This window comes from Culicoides brevitarsis, chromosome 1, assembly GCF_036172545.1.
Source record: "Culicoides brevitarsis isolate CSIRO-B50_1 chromosome 1, AGI_CSIRO_Cbre_v1, whole genome shotgun sequence".
Classification (NCBI taxonomy): domain Eukaryota; kingdom Metazoa; phylum Arthropoda; class Insecta; order Diptera; family Ceratopogonidae; genus Culicoides; species Culicoides brevitarsis.
The window spans coordinates 38815066-38830457 of record NC_087085.1 but is presented as its reverse complement, the minus strand read 5'-3'; the positions used below and the strand labels follow the sequence as shown (position 1 = coordinate 38830457).

Below are 15392 nucleotides of genomic sequence, written 5' to 3'. Positions count from 1 at the left end.
ACTCAAAACTGCCAAAAAATTGAAACTGAAAAAAAATTTTTTCTTTGACATAGTTTTGTTTTAAAAACTAAATCAAGAGCAAAAAAAAACCGCGTCAAAAACTGTGTCAAAGCAATTTTTGTCAAATCTTGCTCCAAATGGATAAAAATTTGTCAGAGGGCTCTAATTTATCATTTTTAATCATTTTATAACTCAAAACTGCCAAAAAATTGAAACTGAAAAAAAATTTTTTCTTTGACATAGTTTTGTTTTAAAAACTAAATCAAGAGCAAAAAAAACTGTGTCAAAAACTGTGTCAAAGCAATTTTTGTCAAATCTTGCTCCAAATGGATAAAAATTTGTCAGAGGGCTCTAATTTATCATTTTTAATCATTTTATAACTCAAAACTGCCAAAAAATTGAAACTGAAAAAAAATTTTTTGCTTTGACATTTTTTTGATTTGAAAAAACTAAATCAAGAGTAAAAAAAATTGTGTCAAAAACTAAATGTCAAAGCAATGTGTCAAAGCAATTTTTGTCAAATCTTGCTCCAAATGGATAAAAATTTGTCAGAGGGCTCTAGTTTATCATTTTTAATCATTTTATAACTCAAAACTGCCAAAAAATTGAAACCGAAAAAAAAATTTCCTTTGACACAGTTTTGTTTTAAAAACTAAATCAAGAGCAAAAAAACTGTGTCAAAAACTGTGTCAAAGCAATTTTTGTCAAATCTTGCTCCAAATGGATAAAAATTTGTCAGAGGGCTCTAATTTATCATTTTAAATCATTTTATAACTCAAAACTGCCAAAAAATTGAAACTGAAAAAAAAAATTTTCCTTTGACATAGTTTTGTTTTAAAAACTAAATCAAGAGCAAAAAAACTGTGTCAAAAACTGTGTCAAAGCAATTTTTGTCAAATCTTGCTCCAAATGGATAAAAATTTGTCAGAGGGCTCTAATTTATCATTTTTAATCATTTTATAACTCAAAACTGCCAAAAAATTGAAACTGAAAAAAATTTTTTTCTTTGACACAGTTTTGATTTTAAAACTAAATCAAGAGCTAAAAAACTGTGTCAAAAACTGTGTCAAAGCCATTTTTGTCAAATCTTGCTCCAAATGGATAAAAATTTGTCAGAGGGCTCTAATTTATCATTTTTAATCATTTTATAACTCAAAACTGCCAAAAAATTGAAACTGAAAAAATTTTTTTATTTTGACACAGTTTTGACACAGTTTTGATTTGAAAACTAAATCAAGAGCAAAAATGTGTCAAAAACTATGTCAAAAACTGTGTCAAAGCAATTTTTGTCAAATCTTGCTCCAAATGGATAAAAATTTGTCAGAGGGCTCTAATTTATCATTTTTAATCATTTTATAACTCAAAACTGCCAAAAAATTGAAACTGAAAAAAAATGTTTTTCTTTGACATAGTTTTGTTTTAAAAACTAAATCAAGAGCAAAAAAACTGTGTCAAAGCCATTTTTGTCAAATCTTGCACTAAATGGATAAAAATTTGTCAGAGGGCTCTAATTTATCATTTTTAATCATTTTATAACTCAAAACTGCCAAAAAATAGAAACTGAAAATTTTTTTTTCTTTGACATAGTTTTGTTTTAAAAACTAAATCAAGAGCAAAAAAACTGTGTCAAAAACTGTGTCAAAGCAATTTTTGTCAAATCTTGCTCCAAATGGATTGAAATTTGTCAGAGGGCTCTAATTTATCATTTTTAATCATTTTATTACTCAAAACTGCCAAAAAATTGAAACTAAAAAATTTTTTTTTGACATAGTTTTGTTTTAAAAACTAAATCAAGAGCAAAAAAAACTGTGTCAAAAACTGTGTCAAAGCTATTTTTGTCAAATCTTGCTCCAAATGGATAAAAATTTGTCAGAGGGCTCTAATTTATCATTTTTAATCATTTTATAACTCAAAACTGCCAAAAAATTGAAACTGAAAAAAAATTTTTTCTTTGACATAGTTTTGTTTTAAAAACTAAATCAAGAGCTAAAAAACTGTGTCAAAAACTGTGTCAAAGCAATTTTTGTCAAATCTTGCTCCAAATGGATAAAAATTTGTCAGAGGGCTTTAAGTTATCATTTTTAATCATTTTATAACTCAAAACTGCCAAAAAATTGAAACTGAAAAAAAATTTTTTCTTTGACACAGTTTTGTTTTAAAAACTAAATCAAGAGCAAAAAAACTGTGTCAAAAACTGTGTCAAAGCAATTTTTGTCAAATCTTGCTCCAAATGGATAAAAATTTGTCAGAGGGCTCTAATTTATCATTTTTAATCATTTTATAACTCAAAACTGCCAAAAAATTGAAACTGAAAAAAAATTTTTTCTTTGACACAGTTTTGTTTTAAAAACTAAATCAAGAGCTAAAAAACTGTGTCAAAAACTGTGTCAAAGCAATTTTTGTCAAATCTTGCTCCAAATGGATAAAAATTTGTCAGAGGGCTCTAATTTATCATTTTTAATCATTTTATAACTCAAAACTGCCAAAAAATTGAAACTGAAAAAAAAAATTTTTTCTTTGACACAGTTTTTATTTGAAAACTAAATCAAGAGCAAAAAAACTGTGTCAAAAACTGTGTCAAAGCCATTTTGAAAACTTTTTTAGATTAGATTATTTTTTTAGAAAAATTTTTCAAAATAATTTTTGGAAAAGAAAAATTAAGTCAAAACGCTAATTTTATAACAATATCATAGAAAATAACTCAAAATTGAACAATTTTATTACTTTTCCATACTAAGTAGCACTAAAAACGAAAATCTACTTAAAATTTCTATATCCCCCATCCCCCATGGATTTTTTTTCAAGCGAAAACAGAAAATATGCGAAACAGAAAACGGTTTTGGAACACGCTTAATGATCAAAAATTGTTAAAATTTTGTCATTTTGTATGAAAAAGTATTTCAAAACTTTTTTTTTATTTTGCCCCCCCCCCATTTTAAAAAAAGTTATTTATGACAAAAACATCGAAAAAAATTTGGAATGGCCTTAATTTTTAATCAAGTCAATTTTAGGCTTAAAATTGATTAAAAATTGAAAATCCATCGAATATGAATACATTTCTAATTTTAAAAATTTTTAATTTTTTTTAGCTTTTTGAAATTTTAATTTAAAAGACATTTTTTGCACCATCATAAATTTTATTTCTCTCAATAAAACAGTCCAAATATAACTCTAAGAAGTGCTTAAAACTAATAAAAATTACAATTAATGTTTAAAGTACACAATCTTTCACAAAAAATTTCAACAAAATTTACAAAACATTTAAATATATTTTAAAATTTTAAATTAATTAACCTTTTTCGACATGCTCTGTCTATTGTGCTCTCCATATTTAGGTAAAAATGTAACAATTTCTAAATTTATTTTTTTTTCTAATTATTTTCCAGGCCCTTGAATTTATTTATTTTGTTTTTCTAAATACTGGCTTGCTATTTAAATTAGTTGCTCGTCGTCGGAAATTGTGGCTTACGAAGAAATTTCTTAATCTAGGAACGGAATGATATCATTTTCGCCTTTCGGAATTATTTAAAACTATTTTTTCAACGATTGGTAGTACTCTGAGAGAATTTTCCACGCTTTTGGTTCCATGAAGCCAGTTGGCGGAAGTTCTCCGTTGCGGGCGAATCCGCGCATTTTTGTGCCTGATATAAATTCAAAGTCTTCCTTGCGACTCGGTTCGAAGAACGCCATGCGAGATGCCTTTTTGTCGTATGCTGCGACGCGGAATGGGATGATCTAAAAGAAAATTTGATTAAATTTCCCGAAATTTCTTTAAAAAAAATAATTTTTTACCTCCAAACTATCCAATCCCGGTGCCATGGAAAGAACTTTCGCGCCATGCGTGTCTTCATACAAATTTCCATCGGGATAAAGTGACTTGTCGGGATGCGGCATTCCCGCGGGATCTCGTCCCACAATGTAGAAATTCGCTCCGGCATTCATGCGGGCTTTTGCGTGCCATTGCACCTCCGTCGGACCCGCATACATCATTGGCGACGGGAAAATTGCGAGCAAAGTTGTCTCGCGATCCAGAACGCCCGCATCCAAAACTGCTTGATGTTGCGCCATGCGAACCGGCAACGGGACGTCGTCGTCTTTGGTCCATCCGCCGAGCGGGTGAAGCAACAAAACGGGATTTTGGAAGCCGCGTTCGAGCAATTGACGACGACAATCCTGCATGAGGAGCGCGTGCCCGTTGTGGATTGGATTGCGAAGCTGGAATGCGAAGACGGCATCGGCTTTCATGGCTTTCAGTCGGAAACGGATTTCGTTTGGCGTCAAACGGTAGTTGTCGAGACCGTCATTGTATCGCACACGATCGAGCACTTCCAAGTCGCCGCCCACGAGAAAAGCACCTGATTCGTGAATCATCTGGAAAATTACAGAGAAACGGTTTTGAGTGAGTTTGTTTGCATTTCCTGATAAAATTAATTGCAATTTTTAAGAATGATTTTGAGATAAGATATCATGATAAGGCAATTTTAAGACCTTTTTTTTCAATTTTAAATTAAATAGAATTTAATTTCAAAATAAATAATTTAAATTTTAACTTGAATTAAATAATTAACTTGATTTTTTATAAATAAAATGTATTTGTTTTTTAATTTAAAAAAGAAAAAAATTAATTAGGTAATTTTTCAATTTTTTAAGAAAAAATTTTGCAAAATAATTATTTTTTAAAAATAAAGTTAAAATTTATAAAAATATTTTTTTATTATTTTAATTTAAATTAATTAATTAATAAAAAAATATTTTTTTTTTGTAAAAATTAAAAAAATTATTTTTTTTTAGTTTTTTAAGTCGAAATTTATAAAAATATTTATTTTTACTATTTTAATTTTAATTAATTAATTGTTAAAATAATAAAAAAAATGTTTTTTTGTAAAAATGAAAAAAATAATTTTTTTTAATTTTTAAAGTCAAAACTTTACAAAATAATTATTTTTTAAAAATAAAATTAAAGTCAAAATTTATAAAAATAATTTTTTGATTATTTTAATTTAAATTAATAATTAATTAATGAAATAATAAAAAAATATATTTTTTTTTGTAACAATTAAAAAATTATTTTTTTTTAATTTTTTAGTCAAAATATTTTTTTTTATTTTTTTAATTTAAATTAAATAATTAATTAATGAATTAATAAAAAAAAAAAATTTTTTTTTAAATTTTAAAAAATAATATTTTTTTAATTTTTTTTAGTCAAAATTAAAAAATTTAAAAAATATTAAAAATTAATTAAAAAAATAATTTAAATATTATTTTTGCAAAAATAAAAATAATTTTTTTTGAAAAAATTGAGCCAAATGATATTTTTATCAATTTAATTTTAATTTAATTTTAATTAAAAATTAATTAATTGAACAAATTTCCTAACACGAAGATTAATTTTTAAAAATATTTTATTTTTAATTTAAAAAAAAAATTTAGCTTAAAACTCACCTTGATATAAGGATGATTTCCGTTATTTGTGCCAAATTGTCGACTACAACGCTCCTCTTTGCGCTGAAAGAAAAATTCCGGTTTCCGCATAATTGCCACAGGCTCGTTGTTGTGATAAAGCGCAATCGAGCTGTACCCTTCGAGACGTTTTTTGTCAGCTTCCGATGCCGAAAGTACAATTGGCACCGACATATTGTCCCGAATGTTCTCCGTTTCGTTGATCAAACAATTAAAATGCAGCACTTGAAGGTATTCGTGTTCCCGCATAAAGCCTTTCAACGGTTGCGCCCATCCCTCGGCAAGCACTTGCAGCCATTGCAGCTCGACATTCGATATGTTTAACGAAGGCAGTGTTTTCGCCTCTTCCATCGCTGCCTGTTTGCGATGTGTCGGCACAAAAAGTTCCACAATTGGCGCCTCTTCGCGCACAAAATCCGGAATAATGTTATTTTTCACGAGCAAATCCAGCAGTTTCGCCGTCGACTCCTTGATGGACAAATTTTCCGTTTCTACCTTCAAGTCGGGATGTTCGGGCGCCTCGTAGGCTTGCGTAACACCCGTAAATCCCTGAATTGCGCCTTCGCGTGCCTTCTTGTACAGACCTTTGACGTCGCGCGACTCACAAACACTCAGCGGCGTATTGACGAAAATCTCGAAAAACTTCAAGTCGGCATCTTTGTGGATTTTTCGCGCCATATCGCGATCCTCGGCGAACGGCGACACGAACGAACAGATACAAATAACGCCGGAATCGGCAAAAAGTTTCGCAACTTCAGCAACACGACGAATATTTTCCTCACGATCCACTTGACTGAATCCCAAATTTTTATTTAAACCCGTACGAATGTTGTCGCCGTCGAGTCCGTAAGCAGGAATTCCACGAGCGACCAAATGTGCTTCCAACTCGAAGGCAATGGAGGTTTTTCCGGCGCCACTTAAACCTGTGAGCCAAATTGTGCATCCGCGAAAACCGCGACAAAGACCCAAATTTCGACCGCGCATCTCACGTGTGACATGGTGCTTTTGTTCCGTTACGTTTGTTGCCACTTGTAAACACTGAAAAGACAAAAAAATTGATTTTTCTGTTAAAAAAGTTGAAAAGAAAATTTTACTTCGATTTTGTGACCTTGCGAGTAATAACGACTTCGATTGATACTCATTATGAACGTTACAAGACAACATCTAATGACGAACTGAACATATCAGACGACAAAAAGTACGATAATGAAGCACTCACTCACTCACTCCATAATAATTGAAATAATAATTGTGATAAGGTTTTTGTTCCTGCTTGTGATTGTTACTATCAGAAAGCTTTAGATTTTGACATGTTTGTTTAAAATGTTTCTTTACATGCCAAAAAAATTTGAAAATTAATGGGAACAAATTTTTTTGTTAATTTTTTGTTTATTTATTTATTTTTTTTTTTTTTTGAAAGATATGTTTTGACTTTCAAGTCAAAAGGTTAAAAATTTCTTTAATGAGCAATTAAAAAAAAAATAAAAAAAAATATTTACAAAAAATACATAATGAAAAATACCTAAAAAATCGATAAATTTTAAAAAAAATTATTTTTTTAAAATTTAATTATTTTTTTTAATTTAATTATATTTTATTTATTTAATTATTTTTTATAAATTATTTAAAATTAATATATTTTAAAATATATTTTTTTTTGAACTTTAAAAAATAAAATCATAAAAAAATCAGAAAGCCCATAGAAAATTTTAAAATAAATAAATAAAAGTTTAAATAATAAAATAAAATAAAAATTTAAATAAATTATTAATTTCAAATTAAAAAAAAATAATTATTAAAAAATTAAAATTAATAAATAAATAATTAAAATAAAATTTAAAAAAAATAATTATTACAAAATAAATATGTATATATTTTTTTAAATAATTTTTTAAGAAAAATAGAATAATTAAATGAATTTTAATTGTGAGTTAATTTTTTTTAGCTTTAAAAATAATTATTGGTAATTTTTATTTTTTTAAATATTTTTTTACTGAAATTGAAATAAATGTAATCATAAAAAAATAACGACGAAATTTTTATACACTGAAAATTTTATTTAAAAAATATTAATTTTCACCTTTTAATTTTTTAAAATTTATTTTAAATATAATTTTCAAATTCAATTAAATTTTAAATTAAAATAAATTAATTAAAAAATTTTTAAAAAGAAAAATAAATTAAAATAAAAAATCTATTCTTCTAAACACAGACTTCGCTCCCGACTGATTAGATAACTAACTACCCAAAAAAAATGTAGATAATTTTTTCTTGTTTTCATAATTTGAGATTTATTTGTTATCTAAATTACGCTTATTAAAAGTGAAACTAGGTAATCCACTGCGATAGTAATTCATCTAATACCAGGTGTCTCCATCCACGTGAGACAATTAAAAACGAGTTTTCTTCATAATTTTACGTTGCTGCAAAATATGCAGATCATATCAACATCCAAACCGCCGCACCACAAAACGAAAGAGGAAATAAATTAAAATCACAAAAAAATGATCGGTGAAAAAGAAAGTCGTAATTTTTTGTCTCGGGATGTTACGTCACGCAAAAATTGTGTGTCGATGACTTATTAATAATGTTGAGACAAATGAACTGGATTTTTATTTAATTCGTTGGTTTTATTCATTTATTTATGTCTGAAGATGTTTTGTGGATGTTTAATTTTTAATTAATTTATTAAAAAGTCGCGAAACTGCATCAAACCGCATTGTTGACATACTTTGGAGTTTATGAAGTTGCATTGTTTGGAGAGTGGTTGAACTGATTGACCTCTCGATGCATTATAAGAGAATGTAAAATGGAGGTCAATGGATAGATTTGCTTTGAAAGTGAGATAAAAGTATTTTTAAATAAATTTTTTAAAAAGTAATATTTAAATAAAAATATCAAAATAAAATTTTTTAAAACTAAATTTCTAAAAAAAAAAAATTTTAAATAAAATAATACCAATAATGTCGCTATTTATAAATTTTTGTTCCGTATTTGGGTCAAAATATTTTCAAAATCAAGTCTAATGTCTTGAATAGCAAAAAAATGCGTGCGAAATAATTTAACATATTGCATCAGCTTTCTTTTTAAAATTTTCTCATATTTAAAAAAAAAAAACTATTAATATTTCTCATATTATCTTAACGGATTTTTTTTCATAAAATTTTTTTTTGCTTTTTTTTTTGATCAAAATATTTAAAATTTTTATTTAAAATTTATTAAAATATTTTTTTTCAATTTTATTAAATTATTTAATTAATTAAATCAAAAAAAAAACTTCACAAAAAAATTCAACTTTACCTTTAAAAATTAAATTTTTTTAAAATTTAATTTATTAATAATAATTATTTAAATTAATTGAAATAATTCAACATTTAATTTGAAAAATAATTAATTTATATTAATAATTAATTAATTTTTTGTAAATTTAATTTAATATATTTTAATTTTAATTTATTTTTAATATATTTTAAATTTAATCTTAATTTAAAATTAATAATTATTTTAAAAATTTAATATAAAATTTTAGAAAAAAAATTAAATATTTTTAACAAAAATTTTTAAACAGTAAAAAAATATTAAAAATGTTAAAATTTCACACTTGAAATCATATCTTCTCTCATACAAAAAAAAAACATTCAGAAAAAAAATAAAATTATGTATATTAGTCATGGGTCAACGACGCGACGATTGTATCAAACGAGCTGATGTAACAGCAGTAGGCACACTTTTTTTTTCAAAAAATTAACTAATAATTAGATAAGCGGAAATCCAATTTTTTCTTCTAATTATTTTTTAAAAATGTTACTCAATAAAAAAAATTATCGCATTTTAATCCTTTTCCACGCCTTTAAACTTTCATCGCAGTCTCCAATAATATTTCGTGTGTTATTAGTAACTGTCATTGTTGCATAACGTTCCAACAATTTTTTTTACCTGTTCCGATGTCAATCCATTGCAATTTTTGTGCTGCAGGCAAAATCGCTTTACGCCATTCAAATTGGGAGTTTCGTAGTTGGGATTGTTTAGTGTGTCATTATTATTAAAATTTGATAATTTTCTACGTTTCACGAACATTGCGATTGATTTTTTTTTTATTGAATTTCACTTTAAATAAAAAATTAACTTTTTTTTTAAATAATTTTTTTTTTAGTTCAAAGTATAATTCATAACGAACTGTCGAAACTACATAAAAAAATCAAGTTTTTTAGCACGAATTCTGTGTCACTTTCACTGCTACATTTAATGAGTTGAGTTTAGATTTTTAATTTTTTTTTTATTTTTCAGAATTTTTGTTGATAATTCTTTATTTTTAAAATTTGTTTTATAACTTTACTAAAAAATAATTTTTATTTTTTTTCTATTAAACGACTTTCTTTTTCAACGTTCGCAACTCAACTGACGCACTGTGATTTGTGTATGTTTATGAAATCTTTTGATATTGCTTTAAAAAGTTGTTTTTTCTCTCCCATACGACGAGCAACGACAAACGTTGATTGTCACTTCCACTCCATTCATTCATTAAATGATGCGTATCTATAGAGTAAAATTTTCTCGTCGTTGTAAGAGACGTTCAATTTATTTTTTTTTACATGGAATTAAGTGTCTGTAGGTCAGTATGAAAGATTATTCAGCTGATCGTTTAATTTTATTTATAATGTAAATATTTAAAAAATTAATTATTTATGTAGAAAATTTTAATAATTATCGGAAATTATTACGGATTTTATTTTTAATAAAAAAAATAATTTTTTTTTAATTTTTTTTTACAAAATTTTTAATTTTTGTATTTTTAAAATATTTTATTTAATTTAATTCATTTATTAATTTTTTTAATTTTTTTTTAAATTTATTTATTTTAATTAATTTAATTTAATTTAATTTAATTAATTTATTTTAATTTAATTATTTTAATAAAATTTTAAAATCAATTAATCTCAGTGAGTCACATTTTCAACTAAATAAAAATAAAGTAGATTCCATTGAAAAATGTCTGCAAAATGTTATCATTTAGATAATTGGATTAATTTTTATTATCTATGAACTTTGTAAATGGCTCAAAATGCAACCTGCTAGACATGACGCAGAAAATTTTTATCTCTCTAAATATTTATATTTAACAACAATATAATGAACAACAAAAAATTGAATTTTTTAAAATAATTAAATTTTTAATTTTTTTCATTAAATTAGACTTTAGTGAAAATCTATACATATTATGACATGAAATAACTCAAATTTAGCTTTAAAAAATTTTTTAACCGTTTTTTGTAATATTTTGGGATTACCTTTCAGTAGGTTTCTGTGAATAAAAAATTATGAAATAAAAATGGAATAAAAACGTAAATTATAAAAAAATAAAATAATAAAATTTATGTAAAGCTTATTGCATATCACACGGAGTACAAAATATTTTTTTTTAATAATTTGATTTATTTTTTTTATTTATTTTTTTTTTAATTTAAACAATTAAATTAAATAATTTAATTAAAAAACAAACAATTAAATTAAATAATAAATTAATTATAAAAACATTTTAAAAAATAAAAAAATGTAATTTTATCAAAGCAATTTTAATTGTTGTCAGTTATACAAAAAAAAAATTGACAATTCATTTCCTTGTTTTCGTTTTCAAAACGCCTTAGAATCACGTTCTCGATTACAAAATACTTTATGTTTACATTTTTTCGTACAAATATCTTCGTTAATCGTGCAAACGCAAAAATTGAAAGTGCAATTTATGCAAAAAAAAAAAATGCAACTGCAAATATTTTTAATTATTTATACAAAATAAATTCAACAATAATGCTTTGTAGCACGAATTGTCGTACCTTGACACGATTTCAATTTTTTTCTAATTTCTGACTTATCTTTGTTCTTTCAAGATAAATTATTTTTAATTTTTTTTGCAAATCTTTCAAGATAAGAAGTTTATGACGAGCCTTAAATAAAAACTTTGAAAGTCATTAAAACGAAAGTTTGGTTAATCTGTTGTTCTTTTTTTTTAAAGTTGTTTCTAAGCGAAATATTTTTTTGTTATTTTTTTTTGTTTTATCTTTGTTAAAGAAAAATGTCAACGTTAATTTTTTTTTGTTCAATAAATTATTTTTTTTTTATCTAAATTAATTTTTAAAAAATGCAAATTTTTTTAAAATATATTTTTTTTGTTAATTTATCGCTAAATAACTCGATAAATCGTAAAAATATTTAAAAACACAGCACACTTGAAGTCTCATTACAACTCAACTAGTTCGACGTATTCGGCACATCTCACGTTTGGCAATAATTTTAATCATCATTACTCTTATCACTTGGCTTACGGTCAATGATCTTTCGTTGTTTCTGTTTATATTTCACTTTACCGACATTTTTTCGGTACATTTTGTAAATAATGAAAAAAAAGTAGGACAAAAAGGAGAAGAAGCACTTACGTATTTCTGAGTTTTACGTCTTTTCACGTAAAAATTGTCTTCGTTGAAGAACATTGTTCAGGAGTTTTTTTTGTTCTTGTTGAAAGTTTATTTCTGACGAACAGTTGAAACAGAACTAAACTACGTTGATGAAAACAGCACGTCGAAATGTGTCGCAAGTATTAAGAACATGTAGTTTGTAAGAATTAGAAGACGAAACCTTGAATTTTTTGTTTTTTAATTTGTTCAGATGGAATTTTAGTTTTTCTTGTGTTTTAATTTTGTTTTTTCTAAAAAATTTAGTCTAATTGAATATCACCTAAAAAAACATTTTGAATCATTTATTTAAAAAAAAATCTGATTTCTTATCATATTTTCATTAAATAGAAAAAAAATTAATTTTTAATCCACAAAATTTACGAAAAAAAATTAAAAGTAAAAACAAAATTAAATAAAAATATTAATTAAAAATTAAAAAAAAATTTTAAGCCAATTTTCATAAAAATTTAAAAATTAAAAAAATATTGAATTTATTTAAAAATTCTAATTTTTTTTTTTATTTTAATTTTTTTCAGTTTTTTTTTTTTATTTTTTTAAATTTATTTTTAAAAAATGATTAAAATTATCAAAATAAAAAAAATCGTTGACCCATTTCTCCAATTTTTCACTATCACTCCAAAAACTCTTCGCGCAACAATGTTGCATAAAAAAAATCTATCATTAAAAGTCAATTACTACCACACAAAAAGTGCATTAATGGACTGATGTTTGGTACACGTCACTTAAAATTGAACTAAATATTTTTTTTTATGAATGACGTCTGACAAACGGCGGCGTATCTCTTTCGCTAATCACTCGTAAACTGAACGTTTCTCGCAAAAATCACAACATTTTTGAACATATGTTAAACATTCCTCTTTAAAAGTTCCTCTTAATTTTTTTTTGCTTCATCTTCATTATCAGTTGAAGCAGAAAAAGTTGATTTCTCTGATGATCATTTATTTACACAAAATATTTTTTTTTGTTTAATTGTAAAAAAAAGACTAAATAAACAAAAAATTTACATGGAAAAAGTGGAACAACTTACAGTTTTTTGTCGCTTGTGGACAATCTTATCGGCAGTTGTTGTGCCCGATGATGATAATCCATCGACTTTTGCATCGTTATAGCTCGAGCTTGAACTTGCTTTTGGATTTTGTTCTGCTGAGTCGCCCATTATTTTTTGATTTATTTAAAATTTTGCACTTTTTTGATTTGATTTTTGTTGCAAAAAATTCTTGAAACTATTTTTTTCTTCTTTTTAGTTTTGATTTAAATCAAAAAAGGGGAACAGAACTTCTTATCAATGAGGAATTTAATTTAACACAAATAACTTTTTTTTCACAAGTTTTTCATTTCCGTGAGGAATTTTCTTCGTTTGACACACTGCAGAAATTTTTTATGAAGAACTCACACAGCAACAAAGTTCTACGAGTTGGTAGTATACTATTTTTTATGCATAGTACATATCTATAGAGAAGTATAGTGAATGTTGTTTTTCCGGAAAAAAAGACAAATTTCCATTTAAAAATCGTGGGAGATACGACTTTTATAGATGGAGTAAAATCAGCTGATGAGACAAGTGTCAAAATTAGAGTCCTAATGCAAATGACGTTGAAAGTACGGGTTGCCAAAGATTTTTAAAGAGGTAAAGTTGTTGGAAGAATCGAACCGTTAATTTGAGGTAAGTTCTATAAAAAGTTTAATGTTTCTAATGGGAGATTTTTTTTAATCTAAAATTTTTTTCTAACGATTTTAAGGAAAAGTAAAAACTTGGAAAAATAAAGAAAACATCCAAAGGAGTTTATTTCATGACTCGAATGAAGAAAATGCTTGATAAAGAAACGAAATTACTATTGATGATTTGAACTCGAAACAAGGATAGAAATGATTTTAATTAGAAGCAAGTATCGAAAGAGGCGCCAAAAATCGTAATCTACGCAGATTAGTGAAAATAACTTATTAAGCTTAAATTTCTCAGAAACACTTAGAAACGTGAAAATATCAGAAAAAAGTTGGATTTCATAGCTTTAGATTTTTTCTTGCGATTTATAGGTTTGAGTTTTCAAAAATCTTTATTTTTCAGGATATTTGATCTTTTTTTTAAGAATTAAAGGATTTATTAGAGCATTTATGTCAAGGCTTATACTTGAAAAAAAAAATTATAAAAAAATATTTAACGTAAAAGGGTTTCAGCATTTCTCCTGAATTTGAGTATTTGTCTTTCGAAAATTATGCTTTATTACACATCAGTTGCATCTCCTTGAAAAATTTCTCGTTTGCCATCATTGCAACGTTAAGAAAGAAATCTTTAATTGATTTAACGTTTAGTAGAAAGTAAGTTTAGTATCTTTGTTTAAGTTCAGATTTGAAAAAATTAGAAAATGTTTCTTCTCATTCATTGTAGAAAATGTACTTTTTTGCGATTTTCTTCTTTGCAAAATTTATGTTGGCTTTGAAATTGAGCTCGTCATTATTCAAGTATTCCATTTCAGATGCTCTTAGTTTCTGTTAGTTTGCATTTATTTTTTTAGCTCATTGATTTGATATTGAATGCCATTTCAGTATTTGATACTCAAGAAGTGACTTTATTTCATTTATATTTATTTCTGAAGCTTTTTTGTTGAATTCTGAAAAAGAAATGTTAGGCTAAAAGTATATTTTCGCTAAAAAATATTTACCATTGTCATTGATTAATTTCAATACAAACCAGCTTCTTTTTAGCATTTCATAATCTTCCAATTTGTTCTTGATTTCTTCACTTTTAAAATGAATTCGTTCCCCTTAGACTTTTATAATTTCCGTATCCTTCAAGATTTAAACGGAATTCTCCCGACTTTTTGTATCAGTTCATTTTTCATCATGATTCTAAAAATTTTGATTATTTTCACGTTCGCTTATACAATCATTGCTCAGCCAAGAAGTCACTGTCCGCACGATACCTTTGTCAAAAAACACATGTGTAGATTGGCAGTTGGAAACTATCAAATGAGAAAGTGTGCAGCCAAAGCTGCACAGATTCGAAAGGAACATGGATGGACTGAAACTAACGTGATGACACTTTTTGCTGACAATCTTGAAGGGGGAATGCGTTATGAAGAGAGAGGTGGTTCGTGTTACTTTAAAAAATCCGTGGAACGATTTTTCTGTAAAAATAATGGAAATCGTGAACAATATTTGGATGTCAATTATTGGTCGTGTTCTTCACAAGGAAATCATATAGCAAAGCATAGCACATCCGATGGGCACTATGAAGGGCGAAGATATGGATTTGAAGATTATGAAGAGAATGAAGAAATGGAAGATGTTGAAGAGGAAGAAGAATCGTATCAAGAAAATTCAGCAGAAAATTGATTTTACTCTAATAAATAATCCGAGGAAAATCAATTTATTCGAATTTTCTTAATCGATTAAACGACTTCCTATATAAACAAATTTTCTTTACTTACCTTTTTTAGTTGACTTTAAGTCTTTGAAACTTCT

General features: G+C 25.8%; 1 protein-coding gene across 4 annotated transcripts; it reads right to left on the bottom strand.

Moving 5' to 3' along the window:
• Positions 1–3128: 3128 nt before the first annotated feature.
• On the bottom strand, positions 3129–13340 carry LOC134838183 (bifunctional 3'-phosphoadenosine 5'-phosphosulfate synthase). Of its 4 annotated transcripts, none has more exons than XM_063853658.1 (4): positions 12958–13340; positions 5443–6498; positions 3793–4371; positions 3129–3735 (listed from the first exon to the last, which is right to left on the bottom strand). In XM_063853658.1, the coding sequence occupies exons 1-4, from the start codon at positions 13084–13086 to the stop codon at positions 3532–3534; spliced, it is 1968 nt and encodes a 655-aa protein (XP_063709728.1). In that variant the 5' UTR covers positions 13087–13340; the 3' UTR covers positions 3129–3531. The 4 variants fall into 4 exon arrangements, with proteins under 4 accessions (XP_063709728.1, XP_063709729.1, XP_063709727.1 ...); XM_063853659.1 differs by lacking the exon at positions 12958–13340 and adding an exon at positions 11892–11976; XM_063853657.1 differs by lacking the exon at positions 12958–13340 and adding an exon at positions 9397–9537.
• Between the last annotated feature and the right edge of the window lie 2052 nt (positions 13341–15392).